We start from the raw sequence: 15,013 nt of genomic DNA, 5'->3' as shown, positions 1-15,013 counted from the left end.
CGGGAGAGCTATGTCGCCGCTTGGTGGGGGTGGATTAATTATGTCAACAGGATTACTCTCTCCCATCGGCATAGAGCGGCTACGCGAGAGATCTTATTGCATTGGTACAGCTGCATCGCTGTAAACTCTCTAGTGTAGACCTAGCCTTACTTACTTATTGGTTGTTGCAGCCTTTGTGCCTGAATGGAGGGTGAACTGCAACCTATCCTCTCTGAATTAACATCCCAAGGGTGTACAAAGATGCTTAACAGATAACATTGCTGTTTAATACCTGTGTTTCAACCAAAAGGCTGCCTTCTGGAATGAAGTATGAGGGAAAATCCAAGCCTTCTTTTGTTTAAAAAAAAAAAAAAACCCTTACAATTGAGGGGAGGCACAAAGTCTGACAGATGAGTGCCAGTGTTCTTAGAGTAGCATTAATCCTTTTGTTCGTTCAGTTTCTGTGCTTCATAGTAAAGTACATGAGGCAACATTTGATATTTCTTTGGTTGCATTCACATTGATAGATGGGATAAAATTCCACTTCCATCATGAGCTAGATTTCCTTTCTTCCTTAATTAGAATTGTAACTATTGACAGTGTTTGAATAAAACTCTTCCACTTCGGTGGAAAAGGAATAGACACAATGTAGTTGTTTCTTGAACTAAACAAGAGTGAAATGATGTGAGAACCGGCACTTATTACTGGTACATGGAGGAGCCTGTTAAAAATAGTCCGTTTTGAATACAATCTTTTTCTTGGTTTACACTAAAACTGCAATCCTTTGTTCATTTATACTAAATGGAATTTGATGATAAATTCAGCTCTGAGTTCACATTAGCTCACAACGTTTGTTTCATTCCTATATAGCATACAGGATTTGGAGGATAGTTTATAGTATTTCAAGGTCTGCATGTGTTTGAGAAATATTCTACTAATTCTGTATAAATAACTGTTATGAATTCTGCAGTCTTCCTATGAGTAGCTCTGTTGAGGAGAGCAAATAAATCTACAGTGTCCTCAGTTTACTTATACAAGTCTATTTTAGATTTTTCAAAGGAAAATATTTTCAACAGTCACTATGTTTATTATTTGGATAAAATTACTCATATATATGGAAGAAATTCATAGAATCAGAACTTAAGGATGGAAATGAACTATTGGGGCAGGTCATTTAATCTACCCTCCACCAGCACAGAATTTCTCCCTGTGGCACATGGGCCTGCAGTCAAAATGCTTTGGGCTGAAAATTCATCAGATCTGACAAGCTAAAATGAAGTGATGGGATTTTCACCACTTTGCAATGGAATGTGATTCCACCGTCGGATCTTGCCTGATACTCATTCTAAATTGTCAAGAGGCATATATAGTGTTTTAAGTACTGGTAATTTATTTTTGCTAGTCAGTAAACCCCCCACCCCTTATTTATTTATTTATTTATTTATTTATTTATTTATAATGGAAAATATGCTGGAGGTAATGGGCAACCTCGGAGAGGAAAACAGGATTTGAGCCAAAATATAATTAAAAACCTCATGTTTTATTTGAAGGTTCTAATCATATTTTAGGTTAAATTGGAGTTCCTATTGCAGCATTTTTCTGTATTGTTTCTAAAGGATTTTCAACAAAAAATTAATAAAGAATATTATGAAAAATACTTTTTTAGAAGCAGTTCTTGTGATAAGTATTTTTCTGTGTTGGTTGAATAGCTTTCCACTCCTCCCTTCTGTCTAGGACTACAATGATGAAATCAGACAGGCACAGCTTCAAGAGTTAACATATTTGAATGGTGGTTCAGAAAATGCAGAAGTTCCAGTTGTTCGTGGAAAACCACCAATACGAGCACGAGGAGTACCAGTCCCTGCTTTGGCCAGGTAGGTACTTCAAAATGCTGCACCGTTTTATTTAAACATGTACATTTCGGCTCAGTCTTGAATCAAGTCTGACTGTCCAGAGCGTATGGGAAGGTATTATGTAAGAAAAACAAGAATGGCAAAGCAACTCTGTGCCATATGATTTCTATTTACATGGGTACCAAAATGTGAGGAAATTGTCTTGGTTCTGCAGAAAGATTCACATTGGTTCATAGAATTATAGAAGATTAGGGTTAGAAGAGACCTCAGGAAGTCATCTAGTCCAAGCCCCTGCTCAAAGCAGGACCAACACCAACTAAATCATCCCAGACAGGGCTTTGTCAAGCTGGGCCTTAAAAACCTCTAAGGATGGAGATTCCACCACCTCCCTAGGGGGGAAATATGCTTCCTCTTCTATAATACTCTCCTCTGCTACAAGAACAGTTTTATGCCTTCGTTATCAACCCTCTGCATACCCATTTCTTGAAGTACAGAAGTGACAGCTCAGGTTTTTTTCCTCCAAGTCCTTTGAAACCCTAGTGTGTGTTGGGTGGTGGAGGGGGTAAAAAAAGTAGTGCAGGGCATTTACGTTATAACACAGATCTTAGTTTCTATGGAGAAACCTGTTGCTACTGTGTAAATTAAGCCATTTTCCTTCTACCTGATCTGTCATGTTTATTTACGGTAAATCCTAACTCACAGGTTAGCTTCAAAATTAAGTTCAAAATACAATCCTGAGGCTAACCTAACTCATGTAAACTGATGGTTTTTGGGGAAAAAATGTGTGGAGAACTGAGACAATCTGGAAAGATGACCAAATTATTCATCTCATTTAACAATGCAGATTGAGTCTGTCAATTTTTAAGCATTTACATGATCTAGAATGGTGGTATTCTGTATCAGAGCCTTGTTCCTTCAAGGTTATAGTTTTGTTCTCTGTTCTGGCTTATTATATTGGAGGAATGATTTGCTTTTGTACAGTTTGCTAAATTATCTATTGCAAGATACATATGGTCTACTTTGCTGTTTCAATTTAAAGATTATTCAGAGTGATAAAACTGTCTTGATGTCCCACTTCCTTAGCATTGTACATGTTATTCACCAGGATTAAGAAATCCATGCTGCTAAATCCATTCACTTTTTATTTTAAAAGAAAGGAGCCTCTACATCCCTCCATTCAGCGTGTGTAATATTTTCATTACAGTATTTTAAGTGTATATTTTAGATAGATCAATCAATGTGTTAACATGAAAATCCTTTGATAAAGGCTTAGATAACACATGTTTTTGCTGAAGTTTTAACAATGATATTTCTATTTCTATAAAATATATTTGAATTGTTATTATAAAATTAAGGTACCAGTTGCAAACATCTTGGTTATCCTGTAGATCTTTCTTGCAATATTATTCTGATTGTCAGGAATTTCCCCCTGATTTGGGTTATATCTTTCGTTCTTTTCTCCAGCTAATGTACTTCTCTAATTTTTCTTCAGATGATCTATTGATGAGTGTTCCATAGTGTTCAGATTTAGATCCACTTATATTTGCATCTGAAAGGTTTTTGTGTGCTAATTCCTACAAACATCATGTTTAGTTATTTGTAGATAACTTAGGTTTATACTTCTCATGGTCTGTCTCTACATTTCTCAGTGACATCCCTAACAAGTGCACACTAAACTTAGTTCTCATCACAAAGACTTTTGGTTCTGTCATGTGCTTTTCTACTCTACTAATATTTAGAGAGAAATTTTTCATTTACCTTAGAACACCTTTTTCTGGGATACAGAATTTGATCATTAACTTGGACTAATTTGTTTCTGTTTTTGTATTGATTCTTAAGAGATCTTTAGTTACCATTTTTCTGTAAGCTTCTATCCTTTTCAATTTGCAATCCTCCAATCTTTTTTTAATTCTTATAACAGCCATGCAATTCTGTTTAAATGTCTGCTAGATATCTCTGAGTTTGAGTTCAACTTAAAGGTGATCTGCCAAGGGAAAAAATGGAGTTTGTGTCTTCTATTCCTTTTTTGATGTATGATATAAAGAAGCCCTGAAATGAGTTCCTTTTTTTTTTTGGTTTAAGTTGTTTTAAAGTTGTGTGTGTTTGTTTTTACATTAAAAATTGAAGTCTTGTCTCAGCTGATGGCTTGAGAATCTATGAAATGGTAATATCACAGTAGTCAAGAGAATGTAAATTGAACAATTGTGAGGGCAAGAGACTTTTACTCAGACTTTCAATAAACCCTGTGTGTGAGAGAGCGCGCCTACCTGTTTAACTTGAAATGTCTAACATTTTGATTTAAGGAAGCCTTTGTTAAAGGCTTTAACATCCAGCCCCATAAATAATGATGTTTGAACAAACAAACAAGCATCCCTGAGATCTCCCAGAGGTCTTCCAACAAAAGCAGAGAAGACAAAAAATGACATTCCTGATATTTTTAAGAAAACATAGAAGCAGAAAAGTTAATGATTTAAAAAAAACACCTTTCAGTCATATACCTCATAAAAGACAAGAAGATTACAATTCCAATACTTTTAAATCCATTGTGGATATAATATCTCAAACTCTTCCTCTCCCTTCATTCAGTAACCTCTTTATGTAATATGATATAACAAACACCTTTCTGCACAGAATCTTTTTTCAATTCCTTTGCTTATGTTTCTTTTCCTATTTACAGGTTAAAATATTGGGTTTTCATTTTCTCCACATGGTGGAATTCTCTCTCCTTATAACAAGGCATAACAAGTGGGGTTCTGCAGGGGTCTGTTTTGGGACTGGCTCTGTTCAATATCGTCATTAACGACTTAGATATTGGCATAGAAAGTACGCTTATTAAGTTTGCGGATGATACCAAACTGGGAGGGATTGCAACTGCTTTGGAGGATAGGGTCATAATTCAAAATGATCTGGACAAATTGGAGAAATGGTCTGAGGTAAACAGGATGAAGTTTAACAAAGACAAATGCAAAGGGCTCCACTTAGGAAGGAAAAATTAGTTTCACACACACAGAATGGGAAGAGACTGTCTAGGAAGGAGTATGGCAGAAAGGGATCTAGGGGTTATAGTGGACCACAAGCTAAATATGAGTCAACAGTGTGATGCTGTTGCAAAAAAAGCAAACATGATTCTGGGATGTATTAACAGGTGTGTTGTGAGCAAGACACGAGAAGTCATTCTTCCACTCTACTCTGCTCTGGTTAGGCCTCAGCCGGAGTATTGTCTCCAGTTCTGGGCACCGCATTTCAAGAAAGATGTGGAGAAATTGGAGAGGGTCCAGAGAAGAGCAACAAGAATGATTAAAGGTCTTGAGAACATGACCTATGAAGGAAGGCTGAAAGAATTGGGTTTGTTTAGTTTGGAAAAGAGAAGACTGAGAGGGGACATGATAGCAGTTTTCAAGTATCTAAAAAGGTGTCATGAGGAGGAGGGAGAAAACTTGTTCACCTTAGCCTCTAAGGATAGAACAAGAAGCAATGGGCTTAAACTGCAGCAAGGCAGGTCTAGGTTGGACATTAGGAAAAAGTTCCTAACTGTCAGGGTGGTTAAACACTGGAATAAATTGCCTAGGGAGGTTGTGGAATCTCCATCTCTGGAGATATTTAAGAGTAGGTTAGATAAATGTCTATCAGGGATGGTCTAGACAGTATTTGGTCCTGCCATGCGGGCAGGGGACTGGATTCGATGATCTCTCGAGGTCCCTTCCAGTCCTAGAATCTATGAATCTTATTCACTGTTTCATTTTAAGGACATGACAGAATACCTTGTTCTTTTTCAATTTCTGTACTTTATCTATACCTGTTGTACAGTACCTGGTAATTGGTCACATTTTTATTTATTAGATGCCAACTGTGTGCTTGAGTGCTGCACAGGGAAAGATCTAATTTTTTCCTTATGGACTTTATATTCTAAATCCGGCAGACAATATAGCTTGTCAAAAGAGCCTTTTCGTACATATATAAAATTCCTGTATACACTTTATACAGAAGTTTCAGAATATAGAGATCAGTACATTTGTTATCTCTTGTAAATTGCCAGACATTATATTGTCATAAATTTATGTCAGTTAGGTTCCTTGTAACTTCCTTGACAAGAGTACTTTTTTCATAGAGCATTCTTTTGCTTAGAACTAGGACTCTCCCAGTCATCTTGCCTCTGATGTTGTATATTCTATATAGATTTTTATAGTGTGTGTGTGTGTATATTTGTGTGAGTATATATATATTTCATATTTATATATAATATATGAAAGAGAGAGATCCCTCCCTTCCTATTGTGGCTTTGTACAGAAAGCTTGCCTATCCTCCTGAGGGAGAAAAAGAGGAAATAGAAAATAAGAGTTAATTGTCACAGAAGAATTTGCCTCCCTTCCCAACTTGAGCTTTTAGGTATTCACTTTCCTTCCTTCCGTTGATCTTGAGTCTAGTGCTACTTGCTTTTTCTTGTGTTCTCCCCCCCACACACACACTTGTTTCTCTGCCTTCCTGATAATGACAGGAGGAAGGAAGCAGTACTACAAAGTGGTGGGGCTTACATTGATAAACATCCCTTACCCTTTAGATATTATACATCTATTCTGAGTATGCATCAGAAAGGAAGGGACAAAGGGACTCTGTCATCCTTCCCTTCCTCTATCCCCACACCTACCCACCTCCGGGAACCCAACAAGCTCTAAAATTTCAAAATTATTCAACGGTGAGTGGGCCAATTTCACTTCCCTACAGTTGTATTAATTCACGTGATTGTAACTAGAGCCCTGCAAATCCTTGGATGTCCACTTTATATCTGCAGATATCCACATCTGCAGATGCGGATATCAGCGGACCATTTTTGCAGATTGCAGATGAATGTGGATGTGGATTTTATATTTAAAGCCCTGTACACCTGCAGATATCCATGGATCATTTTTGCGGATCAGATGTGAATACAAATTTTGTATCCGTGCACACTCTAATTGTAACATCTCCCTTGGAATCAATATGATTTTCGGTATCTTCTTATTTAAAAATGCATGCATTAACAATGATAATATAAATTGAAGATACAATTTTTATAAGTGTGTAGTGAGTAATGTTGATAGTCTCATGGACTCTAGCTAGTGTCTCTCTCCAAGGGCCTTTTGCAAACCTGAAAACTGCATTTCTTTTTATTTATTTATTTTTCCAAGTGTAAAGTAATTAGCTTATTTTAAACTTAAAACATGACTCTTCAGAATTAATCAGATTCCTGACAAATTTCCTAACCCAAAAATATTGGAAAAATATAACTTTACTGACACTACTTCTCAATTTACCTGAATGAAGGAATTTACCTTTTGCCCTGATTCTTTTTTTTTTTTTTTTTTTTAAGCTCTTGATGTTGTTGCTAAGAGAATTGTTTTTATGACTCACCTGGTTTTCTGGTGGGGTTGAGTAATTTCACCTATGTTGAATGCTTGTACCCACCAATGATCCATTTAGCCCTTTGGTTTCTTTCTACTTATTTTGATCAAATTTGCAGTCAAAATTCTAATACTTGAGAATTCATGCAAGCAACTGATGGGAGTTACAGTAGAATATTTAATTGGGTTTTGAGGATCTCATACAAGACCACCAGAAACTACTCTGACTAATATTCCCCTGGAGAATATAAGTGGTCATTTCAAGTACTGCTTAAAGGTGGACTAGCATACAGTAACTTTTGTGCAATTGTGGTATATGAAGAAACATTGTGACTTCCAATTTTTATACTTTCTTTCCTCCTTTGGAGTATTAATATCATGTAGAAAATCTCCAAAATTATCCACCTACAATTCAGTGGCTCCAGTTCCTTGATGGAATTATGTGCTTGCAGGAGTTATGTTGGTCCTACAACAGAAAATTCCTAGAATCGTGGCGTCTAAGAATGCAGCTATTATCAAATCTTTTCACCCCATATAATGCCTTTTCTTAGCCTGCCTTATAGTGTCCTTATGTTTTGGGATAGCTTATTTGGAAAAATGAAACAAGTTTCCAATTAATATAGATAAGAAGCTCTATTCATATATGTTGTTAAAACCCTGTTACTTACCTTTGTGTGCAGACTGGGGTCCTCAAGGCTTCATTACTGCAACTCGGTCTGGGGCTAAATATAACCATCACACAAATTCTACAGCTAGTTTAGAATGCTGCAGCCTGCCTCAGTCATAATTGACATAGGATCTTGTCACTCCTATAATGTGCTCACAAAGTCCTCATTAATTTCCAGACCAAATTTAAACTCCCAGTCCTAATCTATAATACTCTGAATTAATTGGAAATTATAAAGACTGCCTTTTTGTCCACAATCCACTGAGGATTGTGTACTCCATAGGGATGTTGAAGCTTGAGAGAGAAGAGCTGTGGAGCAGTGTGTTCTCTATGGCTTTATTGCAGTTACCGGAGGATGAGAGACTGAGTATGAGCATAACTGTGTTCAGCTCAAAATGAAGGCCACCTTTTTGATCGTTTTTATTCCAGCAATGACATGTATTTAAAACAAAACAAAATGGGAAGGCAGAGATGCTAATTACCTACTTGTTTTTGGCACGTGGATAGCAAGGTGCTAAGATATCAACGTTGCTGAAGAAATGTGATGAGAGAATTAAATATTAATATATTTACTAAATGCCACCTCTGTAGTTACATTTCTCTGAGGTTCAGTTTCTGACCTACTACAAAAATAAGATTTGTGTCTGTGCCTATAGAAGAGAAACATAGTTTTTGTAGAAAGGAAATCACTAAAGCCATACTTAAAAAAAATAGAATTTATCATGTAAGTCTAAATCACTAAAGACATATTTTACATTTATAAAAATGAATGTTATGTAGCTATACAAGAATGATAAAAGGTATTACAAAATGTTATATTCATGTATATAAGGGTTGTAGGAAAAGAGTTCTATATTTGAAAAACACTATTGTCATGTAATTGTACCATTGGGCTGTGTAGGTATTGGGGGCAGTGGTACGGTTCATGGTATTTTTACCATGAATAAGTCACACAATCTTTACTAAGGGAGATGCATCCACCTATGATTGACAAGCAGATGGCCAAAAAAGAAAAGTCTCTTTCCACAACGGCTTGCTGCTCCTAACCATAGAAGAACCAGTTTCCATTCCACCTCAGAAAGGAGCTATTGTATAGCCCTTCCCCAAAGAACCTTCTTTTTAATTCAGTAGATGGAAGAAAAAAAATGTAAAATGTTGAATTAAGAGGGTCTTTGCCAGCTAATGTCTGCATTTGCCTGCTTCCAGCGATGGCATATTTTGTGCCTGAATTATGTGAGGTGAGACCTCCAGCTCAACATGCAATCCGCTGCTGAGTCTAGTAAAGTGGAGGGGAGGGATAGCTCAGTGGTTTGAGCATTGGCCTGCTAAACCCAGGGTTGTGAGTTCAATCCTAGAGGGGACCTGTCATAACTATAAAGGGAAGGGTAACAGCTCTCCTGTGTACAGTACTATAAAATCCCTCCTGGCCAGAGACTCCAAAATCCTTGTACCTGTAAAGGGTTAAGAAGCTCAGGTAACCTGGCTGACACCTGACCCAAAGGACCAATAAGGAGACAAGATACTTTCAAATCTTGGGCGGGGAGGCTTTTGTTTGTGCTCTTTGTTTGGGAAGTTGTTCGCTCTTGGGACTAAGAGGGACCAGACATCAATCCAGGCTCTCCAAATCTTTCTGAATAAGTCTCTCATATTTCAAACTTGTAAGTAAACAGCCAGCCAAGGCGTGTTAGTTTCTCTTTGTTTTCTCAACTTGTAAAGGTACCTTTTGCTAGAGTGTTTATCTCTGTTTGCCGTACTTTGAACCTAAGGCTAGAGGAGGGTCCTCTGGGCTCTTTAAGTTTGATTACCCTGTAAAGTTATTTTCCATCCTGATTTTACAGTGATGATTTTTACCTTTTTCTTTAATTAAAAGCCTTCTTTTTAAGAACCTGATTGATTTTTCCTTGTTTTTAGATCCAAGGGGGTTGGATCTTGATCCACCAGGAGTTGGTGGGAGGAAGGAGGGGGGATGGTTAATTTCTCCTTGTTTTAAGATCCAAGGGGTTTGGATCTGTATTCACCAGGGAATTGGTGAAGAGTCTCTCAAGGCTACCCAGGGAAGGGAATTAGCATCGAGAGTGGTGGCAGCGGACCAGATCTAAGCTGGTAGTTAAGCTTAGAAGTTTTCATGCAGGCCCCCACATTTGTACCCTAAAGTTCAGAGTGGGGAAGCAGCCTTGACAGGACCACCTAGGGATCAGGGGCAAAATCAGTTCTTGGTCTGCTAGTGAATGCAGGGGACTGGACTTAATGACCTTTTCGGGGTCCCTTCCAGTTCTATGGATAGGTATATCTCCATTTATTTATTTATAAAGTTAAGAAAATCTATGAGCAAAATTGATTTGAAGGGAGAGCGCAGACAAAAATGTGAATGAAAATTCGGAGCTCTTTAAGAAGAGTTAATTGGATGGCCAAAAGCCATCAAGAAAGAGAACAAAGTTAGCTAAAAGCCCATCCTGGTTCAGTAGTGAAACAAAGTCAGCAATTAGAAATAAAAAATATATATATAAAACTTGGGGGGAAAAGAGAAATAGAGAGCAATCAGTATAAATTGGAAGTTATGAAATGTAGAAAACTGATAAGGGAAGCTAAAGACAAAAGGGAAAAATCAACGACTAGCAGGGCTAAGGACAATATGGTTTTTTAAAAGTATATTAGGACAAAAGAAATCGTAAGCATAACTTAGGCCCATTACTAGATGGGAGTGGTAAAATTTTGAATATTGCAGAAAAGACAGATGGTCAAAATATTTCTGGTATCTTTTTGGAAATAAGCAGGATGATGTACTTATGTGAGGATGATGAAATATTTTTCTGGTCCATTAGTAAGAGCATGTTAAATAATATATACTAGTGATAAATATTTTTAAATGCTCAGCAGGAGACCCACATAACTTGCATCCAAAAGTCCTAAAAGAGTTGGCTGAGGATATCTGGCCTCCTGAAGTTAATTTTCAATAAATCTTGGAATGCTGGCAATTTTCAGATGACTGGAAATGTGCTAATGTTGTGTCTATATTCAAAAAGGGCAGGTTGGATGAGTCAGATAACTATAGGCCTGTTAGTGGAGTGGTAAATGATGATAATAGAGAGTGATCTAGATTGCTTGGTAAACTGTGGGCCATTCAAACTAAATGCATTTTAATACAAGTAAATACAAAGTAATACATCTAGGAACATGGAATTCAGGCCATAGCTACAAAAGGGAATGTGTGTATCCTGAAAAGCAGTGAATTTAAAAAGGATTTAGGGATCATAATGGACAAGCAATTAAACATAAGCTATGGGGAAAGAAGGATAATATGATCCTTGGATGTATAAACATGGAAATAGTGAGTAGGAATAAGGAGGTGAGTTTACTTCTGTGAATGGCAGAGGTTCTCAACATGTGGCCTGCGGGCTGCTTGTGGCCCAATTAGAGCTCAGCTGTGTGCTTTAAAAAAAATAATCAAAATTTGCTGCTTCCTGGTCCTGGGAGGGGTGGAGATGGCTGAGGAGGGAGACGGTGCCATGGAGCCCTGCTGGAGTGCTCCCTACCAGCAGGGAAGGTGAAGCAGCTCGCTGTGGTGGGGGAGGAGCTCCCACACTGCAGTGACACACTGTAGGGTTGCCAGGTTAGGTGGAGGCGCTGGATCATCAACCCACACCAGCCATGGGTGTAGTTTTGGGGGCATTGCTCCCCACCCCCATTTTCTGTGAGCACTGAGCAGGGTTTGCTCTGCTCAGCCTGTCTTGGAGGAAGGATATTCTGTCCTTCCGAAGCTATGCCAGTTCACTTAGTGCCTCCCCCAGACTGAATTGGCAGCTCCAGGATACTGCCTCCTGGGTCCAAGTACCCATCGTTGTCCTCTTCTATGTGTGCTGAGTCCTGTTTCTGTACAGTGGTGAGTGCCCGTGTGGGGCAGGGCAAGGCAGTGAAGAAGGATGAGGGATGGGATAGGGCAGGGGGAAGAGAAGGTGAGGCCTCATCTGGAATACTGTGTCCAGTTTTGGGCCCCACGCTACAAGAAGGATGTGGAAAAATTGGAGAGAGTCCAGCGGAGGGCAACAAAAATGATTAGGGATCTGGAGCACATGACTTATGAGGAGAGGCTGAGGGAACTGAAGTACTTGTGGAACCTATAGGTTCCATTCTATATGCATCCGAAGAAGTGGGCTGTAGTCCACGAAAGCTTATGCTCTAATAAATTTGTTAGTCTCTAAGGTGCCACAAGTACTCCTGTTCTTTTTGCGGATACAGACTAACACGGCTGCTACTCTGATACCTGTCATTATGCAAGGCACTGCATTTAGCCGTATGGAGTGGAAATCCATCAACCTCATGAAAAAACTCGTACAGATACAGACAGACATCATCTTCCTTTCCAAATGCAAGCAGATGGACATCATACCAAAAGGACTAAAGGTAAAAAATCCATTACAATCTACATATCACACAGACTATGCTGAGAGACTGTGTCACACACTCTCAAAGAAACTGCGAAACCACCTGATCAGCATCCTATACAGCAAACAGGGAAAGATTAAGAATGAGCTCTCAGAACTGGATACTCTCATAAGAAACCAACCTTCCACACAAACTTATGCATCCGAAGAAGTGGGCTGTAGTCCACGAAAGCTTATGCTCTAATAAATTTGTTAGTCTCTAAGGTGCCACAAGTACTCCTGTTCTTTTTTTAGGTATGGTAAGGCTCCCTTTCTTCCGCGGGCTTCTGGTAGGTTGTGGCCCCAGAAGTTTTGGCTACTAACAGTAAGGTGGCTGTGTTTCTTTTTGAAACCTGAGAGCGCAGTTGAAAACGACATCTGAAGAATGTGCTGTGCTTCTTGAAGATGATAAATTAGAGATATCTGGGGCTGTGGGAGGACTCTACATATCGATCACAGAGTATGATATCAGAATAGACCATTAGATCATGTAGTCTGACCTTCTGTAAATCCCAGGCCATTACATTTCACCCAGTTACCCCTGTATTGAGCTCAATATTTTATTTGACTAAAGCATATCTTTTTCCAGAAAGGCATCTATTCTTAATTTAAAGACGTCAAGACATGGAGAATTTACCATTTCCATGTATCGGGCATGAACACCCTTGTAACATGAACATGTAAGACATACTGATTTTCAGCTAGGAACTGCAAAAGTGGCAGCAATTCCAGAGTGTGGGCAAGGTAGAATGGCTTGGTAGGATTGGATATTTTGAACTAGGGGCATTAATTGGATAAGGAACTATTGGAAGAGCCCCTGGGTGCAGATAATCTTAGACTCATTTGAACTGACATGCATTAGAAATTATGCAGGGAAGGATTTATCCCTCTTAGTGCTTTGGGAGTGAATATGCCTCTTTGAATTAATTAAGCAAGGTTTGACTATTATGAATATAATTCATAATATTAAATAGAACACATTGACAAAACTTCTGGCTTAAAGCTATTTGTAATAATGCTGTGGCAGCTGGTAATAGTTTAACAATGGCTGTCCATATTTTATTCCCATAATGGGATTTCAATGGTTATATTAAAAGTTAGTGCATCTTTGCTATTATTTCTCATGAAAATAGCATCTTGTGATATCAGGAGAAGCTGTTCTGAGATCTCAGTTATAAATTTAATCTATAATGGTTTAACGGTACAGTTCAGTAATGCACAACAGTTTAGGCCTGGAAGTAAATAGTACATAGTCATAGGTGTCAACAATTGAGAACTATTAATAGGGATATTTGAAGGGGAAAAAATAGGGTACATTTTTAATTCATTGGAGTAAATGGATTTTTTTGTGGTACAGAACAAGTAAATTGTAAAAATTTGGACTTTCCCTCCTAAATAGACAGTTGGTATCTATTGCAGCCAACTGAAACAGAAGGGGATATTTAGGTTGGATCTATTAATTTCATTTCTCTCATTGTATGGGTAGAATATTCTTTATCCAGGCTATATGTTCCTGGTGGCAGATTCTTGCTGAGAACAGTTTCTAAAAAGAGCCAGTGCAGATTTGAAAAAGGAAGGGCAATACATATCAGGAATTGATCCTATCAAATAAAGTGTTTCAAGAAAATCAGAATAGTTCCCAAAGCTATCTGCCCCAATTAGAAAAGGGCTAAATTCCTCCAGGAGACTAAATAAAACAGGAGAAAAATATTAAATGCACCGAAAAATCTCATTTGTGAGAAGCAAATACTTCAGACAAATCAGTTTATCCTCTAGTGCATAAAGAAGCTGAGAAGAATGGGAACAAAAGAAAAGTGCATCTTGCCCCTTTTTTGCTGCTCCATAGCAATGAAAATACTCTTTTCAGCTAATGAAACGTAGACTGGGATGGACCTAATTTTATTTCATCTCTAACCCTAGTAAACAGTATAACGTGGTGCTGAGAGAGAGACTATATTTACTAAGAATGTCTTTCAAAGTGTTAGAGATACTCTTCATATAAACAGTGGGGGGAAGCAATAAGTACAAAAATAAGTCTTTATATAGTACTATTCCTTCTTTTTGTGTCCGTATCTGATTAAAGATCTTTTTGCTTTCTATTGTTCATATAATTAATGGTACTTGAATACTTTGCACTTTGAATACTACTTAGAATCCATATTGTAGCTGTCTTTCAATATTTTGTACAAAAAATCCCACTCTTCCTCTTTAATATGTTTAATGATGTCAGTTTAAAAAGTTACTGAATTGTATAAATGAGTGGAACTAGTCTGTGACCTTCAAAACAATTTTGAACCTAATACTTTTTCCCATTTTTTCATTACCCTTCAAATCTAGTAAAACAAAATGGGAAATATAATCAAGAAACGATAATATGTAAAGAATAAGCGTCCCGCAAAAATGGTTCCCAGAAGAGGTTTCTTTTCAATTAAGATAATAATGAAGATGCTGGTTTCTTCCCATTTGTCACACTTTTACATATGATGCAGTGTGATGGGTGTTAAATGACAATCCTGTATCCAGCTTATATGGTTTTATTTAAGAACATGTTCTTCTTCATGTGATGGTCCTTATTGTATTCCACTGAGGGTTTACACATGCGCGCAGAACTGGAGATTTTGAAAGTAGATAGTGACTGTTGATCCGTGTATGCACCTTGGCTCACTTCATGGTTTCACCCGAGGTGATAAAGGGTGGGATGGACCCAACCGTGTC

The 15,013-nt window shown here is 37.8% G+C and overlaps 1 protein-coding gene across 2 annotated transcripts in view; it reads left to right on the top strand.

Moving 5' to 3' along the window:
* KHDRBS3 (KH RNA binding domain containing, signal transduction associated 3) overlaps positions 1-15,013 on the top strand; it is a 208,936-nt gene that overhangs the window by 118,948 nt on the left and 74,975 nt on the right. For both annotated transcript variants that reach the window (XR_008444117.1, XM_054021074.1), the window contains exon 5: positions 1,714-1,853. Coding sequence is in view for 1 of the 2 variants with exons in the window: in XM_054021074.1 (XP_053877049.1) it covers positions 1,714-1,853 (140 nt within the window). In the remaining variant the exon portion in view is untranslated. The remainder of the gene's footprint in view (positions 1-1,713; positions 1,854-15,013) is intronic.

The sequence above is a fragment of the Malaclemys terrapin genome, chromosome 2 (genome assembly GCF_027887155.1).
Source record: "Malaclemys terrapin pileata isolate rMalTer1 chromosome 2, rMalTer1.hap1, whole genome shotgun sequence".
Classification (NCBI taxonomy): domain Eukaryota; kingdom Metazoa; phylum Chordata; order Testudines; family Emydidae; genus Malaclemys; species Malaclemys terrapin.
Note: the sequence above shows the minus strand (reverse complement) of the source record. Positions and strands in the feature narration are given on the sequence as shown.